This window comes from Anas platyrhynchos, chromosome 2 (assembly GCF_047663525.1).
Source record: "Anas platyrhynchos isolate ZD024472 breed Pekin duck chromosome 2, IASCAAS_PekinDuck_T2T, whole genome shotgun sequence".
Lineage (NCBI taxonomy): Eukaryota > Metazoa > Chordata > Aves > Anseriformes > Anatidae > Anas > Anas platyrhynchos.
Genome location: NC_092588.1, coordinates 99,031,834 through 99,042,312, shown reverse-complemented (window position 1 = coordinate 99,042,312; position 10,479 = coordinate 99,031,834). Strand labels below are relative to the sequence as shown.

The 10,479-nt window shown below is 39.8% G+C and overlaps 1 protein-coding gene across 3 annotated transcripts in view; it reads left to right on the top strand.

Moving 5' to 3' along the window:
- ITGA9 (integrin subunit alpha 9) overlaps window positions 1-10,479 on the top strand; it is a 233,597-nt gene that overhangs the window by 210,468 nt on the left and 12,650 nt on the right. For 2 of the 3 annotated variants that reach the window (XM_027451383.3, XM_072033285.1), the window contains one exon: window positions 4-123. The exons of the other annotated variant lie outside the window; for it this stretch is intronic. In XM_027451383.3, the coding sequence (XP_027307184.1) occupies window positions 4-123 (120 nt within the window). The remainder of the gene's footprint in view (window positions 1-3; window positions 124-10,479) is intronic. 3 annotated transcript variants of the gene reach the window in all.

Below are 10,479 nucleotides of genomic sequence, written 5' to 3'. Positions count from 1 at the left end.
TAGGTGGTCTTTGAGGCTCTACACAATCTGGAGCCTCGTGGGTATGTTGTCGGATGGATCATTGCCATCAGTTTGCTGGTGGGAATTCTCATCTTCCTGTTGCTGGCTGTGCTGTTATGGAAGGTAAGGTAACAGATGCAGTATAAACACTGAGGCTAGTCCTAGGAAAAAAGCTCGAATTTGTCCATGCATTTAATATCCATTTGCTTTTGGAACTGAATAATTGTCCACTCCATTACCGAAGTTGTCTGCCAGCAAAAATACTTTCATATTGAGGCTTTTGTGAGGGACAGGGATAAACTCCTCGTGTAGAGAAGTGGAAAAGTGGATTCTTTGGGGCTTGAATATTAAAACTTAAAACCTCCACTACAGTTTCAAAATGGAGGAGGATTCCTCTAGAAAACTGCTGTTATCTCACACTCAGATATATGGTACATCTCCATGGTTTTCTGATGACTGAGGCACACTGATTTCAACAGGGTTTCCTGAAAATCAGGTCAGTTTTGCTTTACCAGCTAAAACATTGGGTGCATGCCTAGCGAGAACCACTTTGTAGCTACTGCTTTCAAGAGGTAAAGGCCTGGGGGAGAGCAGCATCTAAGAATAATTCTTTTAGATTTCTCAGAGAAAGAGTTCCAGATGAGTAAAATGCATTACCAGAGCAAAAAGTGCCAGGACCTGTTAAAGCCAACCTTCACACAATCTCTGATAAGATATAATTCTTGTACCCAGACACGGTTACATGGCAAAGCTGGGCCGATGCTGACGCTCAGGAACAGCCATCTGGTGTGGAAAGTATAAAGGCTAAGGAGCTTCGAGTGTTTTCATTCCTCAGTTCCGTCTTACCAACCCATAAATTTAAAAGGTCATGGTCAAGGTCAGGGACTGTCTTTGAGAGAAGTAAATCTTGAATGCACACATGGGAACAAGTCCAACCCTAGTTTGCTTCCCGTGGCGGAGGTCCAGGAGCCCAGTTCACACTGTTGTGCAGCATGTGTGCTGCAGGCTTTGCTCACCGGCTGTGTCGAGACTGTAGGTTGCAGCCACAGTGGGCTGAAAAGGATATGTCACTGCAGGTGGCAAGGCTGTAAAACAGATTTACAGACCTGGGCCAAAAACTGGGCATGAGATTCTAGCTGTAGATTATAAAAATATTTGTATAGCTGTTATAGGTTATACATCGACTTCATAGATTATTTAGATTTTACATGGATTATAAATTTTAAACATTATGTAGTCAATTTTGAAGATTTTTTAAACATATACTGGCCAGGTCAAAATAGAGCATGATTTACAATAGGCTCTAGGCTCCAGAATATCTTGTAGTTTCTATTTTTCTGGAACATGGGAAATGCTTTTGCTTTCTATGGCAGAAAGCAGGAAAAAAAAAAAAGAAAAGAAAAAAAAGAAAACCACAAAATTGTGCAGTTATGATGGCAGAACAATCATGAGAATGGAAAAAGGTGCATTTCCTCAAGGTATAAAGGCACTTGGTGAACTGTTTGAAAATGTGCAAGGTGAGAAGAATAGCACCTTTCACCATGAGTCTTCATAAGAATCTAACACAAGTTGGCTTGTTGGTCTGTACTAGAATTTATGCACTTCTCTGTTCTTTGGCATCATCTTGAAACTTGAGCCCTTTTGAATGTTATCAGGATTGTTCAAATACTCATGAAGATGCTGACATTTTGCTTCATGAAAGCTTTTTTTCGTGAAAGTTCTGAGTGAAAGGAATAAATAACTACAATTAATTCTAGGCTTATACAGCCCTTTCTGGATGCAGATGTTAAAATGGTGTAGCATAGCAAGGTGAGATGACATACCCAGAGTCCTATGGCAGAGGTGGCAGTGAAAGCCAGGCTTCATCAGTTGCACTCCACTGAGTTGCATGATTGCTTAAATAGCCAATAACTTACAGTTTTCTTTTAAAGAAAAGTGATTAAATGTGTGTAGCTGCTAGTATCAGCCAGTGTTTTCATTTAAATCTTATTTTGGGTCATAAAAATATAGAAGTAATACGTAGCACTCACTGGTTTCTATATTTATTGATGTTACTGGCAATATTAAAGTTGTCTGAGATAAAACTGACATGGGAAAGTGGCAATCCTACAGAAGAATCTTAATTGTCTGATTGTAAATATTTGTTAGACAAAATTGGCGAAGTATATCCAACAGTCATGCCTAAATTTCATGTTTGAAAAAGGCCAAGAAGTTGCAATGGAAAGTTTTTTTTTTTTTTTTTTTCTTTAATTGTGTAGTGAAAGAACAGCGGTGAATTAGGTGGAGTTTGGGGCATTTTTAGGACGAGTACAAATTAAATTTCATATTTATTAAGAAACTAACTAGAGCTTGGCTGTGGTCCTGGAAGGTAACAGGTCACAAAAAACAAAGTAGGAACTGTAGCAAACACATCATTGGGGAACTGAGTGCCGGCAGCAGCGCCCGTGTCTCAGCTTGGCGTGGAAGGTACCTTCTTGTTGTGTGGTCGATTCTGCCTTGAGTGTTGCAACACAACAGGCAAGTCCTTCAACACAACAGCATTTCACAGATGGAGTGAGGAGCTACTTGCAATTGCAAAAAATACTGTAGTACATGTAAACATTTCATGTTACGTACTGCTTGAATTAATGGTGTTAGCAGGAATGAGCTCTCAGGGAAATTCCAGCCCTAAATCCTACTTTGAATCAAAATAAAGTTATTGTGCATACCGTAAGATGAGGATGGTAATTGTTTCATTATTTGTAGATCTAAAATTGCCCAGCTTAGGGGCCCAAGTCAATGGAAGTGATATTAAAGGCCTGGTTATTTCACTTCAGTGAAAGCTTATTTATTTACATGCAAGACAACAGCCATGTTTATACACACATAACAAGCTTTTTAGCATGAGCTTGATTAGTTTTTGACTGGCTTTGCTTCTCTGCTCATTTATTTTAGTACTTCATGTAGACACCACGTTTCCTCAGGTTTAAATGCAAACAGATTCAGAGGGGGTGAAGCAGCATTTCCCTGACTTCCACGAGGTGCCATGCATAATGCAGACTGTCAGGAGTTCCCTTATTTTATTTTATTTTATTTTATTTTATTTTATTTTATTTTATTTTATTTTATTTTATTTTATTTTATTTTATTTTATTTTATTTTATTTTACCCCCAACATTTTTGATTGTTCATATGTTGTTCATCTATCTGCTCTGGATGCCTTTGCACAGGTGTCTGTGGGGGCATGTGCCTGCTCTTGCTGGTTTGTCCACTGCACAGCTCACACTCCATGCTTGTGCCTTGCCCATGGTCTCCCATACACAGGAGGAGATGGAGGGGCTCTCATGCTAATGTGTACAGTAATAAATTTAGCTTTTTACCCACTGAGATTGGCTTGCACCTTTTTGGTGGCCTCCAGTTGCTTGTGGAGAGTGTAGCAGGGGAGGAGGCTGCTTTGCTTCAGCCCAACTACGCCTGTGCTGGTTGAGCTCATGGTTTCATAAGCACTGGCAGCAGTTCAGGAAGGAAAAAGGTGGTCATGGCTGGATTGTTCTGGGGAGTGCTCTCCCATGCACAGTCCCTTCAGCTGCCAGGCTGCAACCATGCATGGGTGCAAGGTCCTGTTCAGGTGTGGTGGATTTATGCATACATAAACCAGGGGAAAATTGACATACACTGCGAATGAAAAACTGAAGTGTAATATAGCACAATAAATATTATATTATCACAGAATCACAGAATTTCTAGGTTGGAAGAGACCTCAAGATCATCGAGTCCAACCTCTAACCTAACACTAACAGTCCTCCACTAAACCATATCCCTAAGCTCTACATTTATTATACCACAATAAATATTCGATTAATTATAGTAGTACTACATTTGAACTAACTTTGATCCGTATTGTTTTAGACTAAGTGCACAGAAAGAAAAAAGTGGTTTGTGCTCAGAGGATGTCAAGAAGGGGATGTGTCAGGGGGTGTCAGAATGGATGTTGGGGCAGCTAAGTGGAGCTAATTGTGGAAATGGTTCGCAAAGCAGAGATTTTGCATTCATATTTCTCTGTGACATGTTTAATACAGGAGATGGACTTGTATCTAAAGTTATTTAACTAGACATTAAGTTTATTTCTGAGCTGAGCCTGTCCCTATGGTATTCAAGCTCTGATTTGTATAAAATGAAGTTTGTAGCACTATTCTACGGCTTTTGCGCTCCTGTGGCAAAGAACTGATGTTATGAATGCTATGGATGTCCCTTACATGGCAAGACACTTTTCTCCAAACCTTGGATTTTTGGCAGTATTGCAGACAGGAGAAGACCAAGCAGAATAGCACACACATATGTTGGTTTTTGCTTACCCAGAGGGTTCCTGCCTTTCAGTATGTGCTTCACATAATGTCTATTTGCTCTTTGTCTAAAAAACAAGGGTTTGAAAACTGTCTTTAGCTTTCAGGAGAAATATTGTGAAGACAGTTCTTCAGTTATTGAGGTTACAGTTTGTCCAGGCTTTGAACTGTCTTTTTCTGAATCCTGCTAAGTGCTAGACTTGAAAAATCTTCACTTAAGCAGAGGCTGTCTGCATGGATGGTGCTGTTCCCTAACACTGGTTCAGGGGCAGAAGCTTTAAAATACAAAGTTGTTAGTTTTTTGTTTGTTTAACTTCATATTTCATTTATAATTAAAACAAACAAACAAACAGACGAACCCAAGTATTTTTACGGTGCATTTGGACATACTGCTTGGAGAAGCCTTTTGACTTTTTCCTGTGACTGTACAAGTGTCTTTGAAGGAACATTTGTATTCCCCTACATGTAGTATTTGTCATTGCCTCACATATTGTTTGAGTGCTTAGAAAATATCTGAAGCAAACCAAGGATAACTGAAATTCACCTATATAGTGTAAACCACTGATTTCCCCTTTTTAGAAGGAGACACTTTTCCTTACTTAGGGCCTCAAACATTTAAGGCTTTAAATAGTGGGCCAAAACATACATTTAATGATTTTCCAGCAGAGGTGTGTGTGTGTGTGTGGGGGGGGGGGGGGGTGCAAAAAAAGAAAGAAAAAACAAAAAACAATCCCCAAACCCTCCACTTATTCTTTGCCAGTGGTTGCTCTGTATCCTGTCTTACAAACCCAAAGGCATTTTCTTTCCCTTTTAGCTACAGCTCAGGTAGCAAAGGCTAATTGCCTTTTCCTAGCCAGTTTGTACAAACCCCCTTTCCTGGTGGCCAGGTTTTGGAATAGTAGCTCTATAATGAAAGATCTATAATGAAATAAAACTTTTTTTTTTTTTTTTTTTTTTTTTTTTTCCCACAGAGAAGCATAGGCTCTAAACCTTTTCAGATTTTAGTGTAGAGGAGAAGCTTGGCTTTCTTCTACCTGAGGAAATGCGTACACATATCCTCCCATACTCCCATATAATCTTTCCATGAAAAACCGTTTTTTTTTTTTTTCTTTCTTTTTTTTTTCTGAAAAAGCACCTCCCAGCTAGGTGCAGCCCAACCATGCTGTATAGCATCAAATGTAGGTGGCAGAGCTGGGATCAGAGAAACCTGTTGAAACTGAGTGGTGTTCTGTATCTTTGATGAAAGTTGTGGCACCAGTTCATAACTTGTGTGCTTCTTCTTGTCTGTACATGCAGTTCCAAGAACAAACCAGTATTTACTGTGATGATGCTTTAATTTTAAGAATCGTAATCATTCAGATAAATAAGGCAGTTGGCTCAACTTGCTGTGAGAGCACTTACCAGGTCTGATGACGGGAAGGGTGGATTTCAAAGTGCAGAAAAGTCTTCCCTGTAGAGATATAGATGCATGCTCCAGCTGCCTAAGAACTCATTAAGGGAGGTCTATATTTCTCCTTTTTATTTTTCTTTCTCACACTTTCTTCCAAGTTTCCATCCTGCTTTATCCTCTCTCACTTCTCAGATCGTCTCACTTAGAAAAGTATGAATCTTACCTGTATGAGCTACATACTGTATACCTGTCTCAACCGTCCATCAAAAATGCAAAACCTGTAATTCATTCATGTTTTCTGAAATTCCTATTTCTATACGTCTCAAATTGCTGCATTCTATGAAGTGTTTTTGATAAACATTTTGTTGCTATGTCCCACATCTTACCCATTTATGTAGTTCCTTCATGGAAATTGTTAATTTGTTATAGGATGCATAGTCTTATCAGGTGAACTACTTGACTTTTTTGATATTTTAAGCTCACTAGGTCTAGAATTAGGCTTTTTCAGTATTATCCTATTACAATAGTAATAACAGTAAGGAAGTCAGGTGATAATTAGGTTCTGTGATTCAAAATCAAACCCATATTATCTCCCAAACATGGATGGATCTTCATTATTTATAGCAGCTAAGAAACCTTGAGGGAGTTGAGCAGTGAAAATGCTTGGTTATATGTAGAAATAACAACAATTTCACCACACAGAAATTAGGTGGATTGTTTGAGATTTATGTTCTCAGAGAACAGTCTAAAGTGTGTTTTATTTTGCTTCCTTTTCCTGGACCACACTGAGTATTATTAAATATTTTTAGACACCCCCTACCCGCTTAAGACCAAAAGGGGTTGTATTCAGGCAGCAGTGACTCAAATGTTTGGTTGTGGGGTTTTTGTTTGTTTGTTTGTTTTTATTTGTGGGTGTTGTTTGTTTTTGTTTGGGGGGGGGGGTAGTTGTTATTGTCTGTTTGCTTTTCAGTAGATTGCTTGGATGATTTGCAGTGATTTTTGAACTTTGAATATATGTCACAGGAAAAATTGGGTTTGGACAACTTTACTTTTTATTTTTTCTTAGCCAAGTAAATGGTTAATGCTGCTGTGGTAGCCAAAACATTGCCTTCCCAGTGGGTTTGCTGGCTACCATGTAATATTTGTTCAACACCCTCAAGAGCAAGGCTGGCAATATTTCAGTGGTGGTGTGTGTCCAGTACTTGTGAAATGCCTTTGTTATCTTTCTGGATAAAATGGTCTATGTAAATGTACAACAATAATAATATTGTGGCCGAGCATTCACTCTAGTCCCAGCATCCTCCAAATGGGAGCAGTGCTTGCCAGGACACTTTGGGAACATCACAGCCATTGAAGCTAATGTAGCTCTCATCCTGGCACCGCAAGAACAAATTGAATCCACTAGCAAGAGAGAGGTCAGGCTGTGGTTCAGAACGTCTTTCTAAAAAGAAAATGATAGCCATCATTTTCAGGAGCCCAAACCAGAAAAAAGAATATGTGTGTAGAATGAAAAATTGCAAATAAGAACCTAAGGTTCCCCACTGCTGGAACACAACATGTGTGTTTACTGGAAGCCGTTAGCATCCCTCATACCCAAATGCCAAGAACAGAGAAAATGTGACTTACATAGTCTGAATTCTCTCTTCAAGCTTGGTGTCACAGTGGGAAATGCTGTGTTATGACTTACACCAACCATAGCCATTTCTTCCTGGTTCAGCTAAACCCATGGAAGTTGTTTATTCTGATAATTATGGGCATAGTACAACTTTCATTCAAATATTTTTGGCAGGTCAAATATATCAAAATACAACTGTAAAGCTATTTTTTATTGATTCCAGAAATAGTCTTTAACAGTTAGTCTCTGGTTTTCAAACAAAGCCGGAAATACTTCATCAGTTTTTCTTTTTTTTTTTTTTTTCCTTTGGAGAGGAAATGGAAAATACGGATTGAGATATATCTTATATTAATTGCACTTTCAGGAATGATATATCTAATTGCTGTCCCCTTCCCTGCTGAAATTTAAGAAATCAATCTATAGAAATTTGTCCAGACATATCTGCAACAGACATTGTGTTCTCTCCAGTTTTTGAGACTGATAATCAGAGATGAACTTTGGATGATGGCTGTGTTCATTCTACGACTTTTTTTTTAAAATAAACTACTTAGTAAAATTTTGCAATAGGAAAAGATTTTTAAACTATTTGGAAGTGTTTATGGGTTTTAATGTTGGCTAATTTGCTCTTCGATTACACTTAAAAATATGCTTGCAACATCTGTCATGCAAGTTACTGTACTAAGTTACTATCCTGCAAGAAGTTCCTGCTTTCATTAGACTCAAGTTGCCAGAACTCATCACTGAAAGATCTTTGAGAGTTCAGTCACAGGAGTTCTCTTTGTTTCTGTAGTATAGAACTTCCTTAGCAAAATATATGCACAAATGAAGCAATTGCCAGGTGAGTATCAGTCATGTCAGAGGCAAACTAGATCTTACCTATGTGGTGAAGATATTCCAAGGGCAGACACCAGAACCGCCAGCATTATTCTTCACCTCATTAGCAATCAGATCCATTGAATCCAATGAACGACTCCTGGGAGAAAAGTTGCATGGGAGGAACATGACAAATGACTGGGCTTTGCATTTAGAGTGGGGTGCGATGTAGCCTTGCAGTGTGGACATACCATACAGATCTTGATATGACTTGTCACACAGTGAATTCCATGTCAAGTACATCAGTGACAACAGCCAAACACATATTCAAAAAATACCAAAATACTAAATTAGATTGTCTACTGGTGTCCATCTCCATGTGCAGTTTTCTCTTTTTTGCGTCTCCTAAAGATGTCTTTTGCATGCATGAGGCTAGTCTGAATTTGTGTGTCCATTTTGAGTACTTAGCCTTACTGATGTTTTTTGAAAACTTGGCCTTTGAGACAGACATAAAGCATTTGGTAAAATTAGTAGTTTATTTAACGACTGCATGAGCTTTGTTTATTAATTGACTGGCTGTTCTTAGCAAGAAAAGAGCACTTAATTATTTTTTTTGTTATTATTTTAGCCTCTCAAAGTAAATGCTTACTAAAAAGTGTGTTTTAAAACTGTGCTTATTTTATTACAAAATCGCGTAAAATGGATTTCCTTTTAAAATCTACAGAGGATTACAAGTCTTCACTCTAGGTACTAATACTAATATCTTGAGTCAGTTTGCTAGGCTGGATGAAAATAACTTAAAAGTTAGGTGGTATGTTGCAATATTGTCTACACTACTACTTCTTTTCTGAATAGCAACGAACCTCTCCCAGTAAATCAGAGTTAAGTACAGTTGCTAGGTGTCAAATTCTTCCCAAGTAGGTAAGTAAAGTGTTTGTAGAGGTGAACTTACCTTTAAGAAGGTTGCTCAACTTCTCTTTTCCTCAGTTCCCTGGCTGCAGAAGGGAACACAATATAAATATGTGCATTTATACACACAATATACATTGTGTGTATAAATGCACACATACCAGCCACTTAGGGAAAAGTGATGTTCGAAGCATGTGTTTATTTGCTTGCACATGTCTCATTGAGCAAATGATGATCTGCATTACAGAAAAGCTAAGGGATTTGCCTCCCAAAAAAGTCAACGAAAGACTGAATAATCAAAGCCAGATCACTGGAGTACTCACAAGCTTACCCTAACCACGATGCACCTGGGGTGCAATAACCTGGCTTGCATAAGAAACAGTGTGACCAGCAGGGCTAGGGAGGTGATTGTCCCTCTGTACTCGGCTGATCGTCCCCCTGTACTCGGCTCTGGTGAGGCCGCACCTCGAGTACTGTGTTCAGTTTTGGGCCCCTTGCTACAAGAAGGACTTCGAGGTGCTTGAGCGGGTCCAGAGAAGGGTGACAAAGCTGGTGAGGGGCCTGGAGGACAAGTCCTACGAGGAGTGGCTGAGGGAGCTGGGCTTGTTCAGCCTGGAGAAAAGGAGGCTCAGGGGCGACCTTATTGCTCTTTACAGATACCTTAAAGGAGACTGTAGCGAGGTGGGGGTTGGCTTGTTCTCCCACGTGCCTGGTGACAGGACGAGGGGGAATGGGCTTAAGTTGCACCAGGGGAGTTTTAGGCTGGATGTTGGGAAGAACTTCTTTACCAAAAGGGTTGTTAGACATTGGAACAGGCTGCCCAGGGAAGTGGTGGAGTCACCATCCCTGGAAGTCTTTAAAAGACGTTTAGACGTAGAGCTTAGGGATATGGTTTAGTGGGGACTGTTAGTGCTAGGTCAGAGGTTGGACTTGATGATCTTGAGGTCTCTTCCAACCTAAAAATTCTGTGATTCTGTGATTCCTCCCAAATACATGGCTTCTCCTTTAACTACAGCCAAAGCCTATGGCTGCTTTCCAGACATGCCTTTTCCTCACAGGGGTGCCCGGGCAGTGGCAGTTTGCCAGTCCTCTATGGAAAAGCTGATACACAATATCTGTTCATGACCCCTCTGTACTGTGGCAGGGGTGCTTTAATTGGGAGGAAGGAAGTGGTGCATCCTCTTGGAGCTGGCGACCTGCCAGAATTATCCAGGGCCACGCGAACCCAAGTGCAAAGCGTTTTTTCTCCTACCATCTTGGCAACAATAAAATGAAATGCACTTAAGAAGCAGTGATCTATGTCTGCAAAGGGAAACTTCCAGTCCTAGCAGCACCAGCCTGCTTTGCAGAGATTCAGGGTATCACCGCTCTGCTGGCTGGTGACATCTTGGTGGGGATGGGGTTCTTGATCTCCCTTTAACTGTGATTAG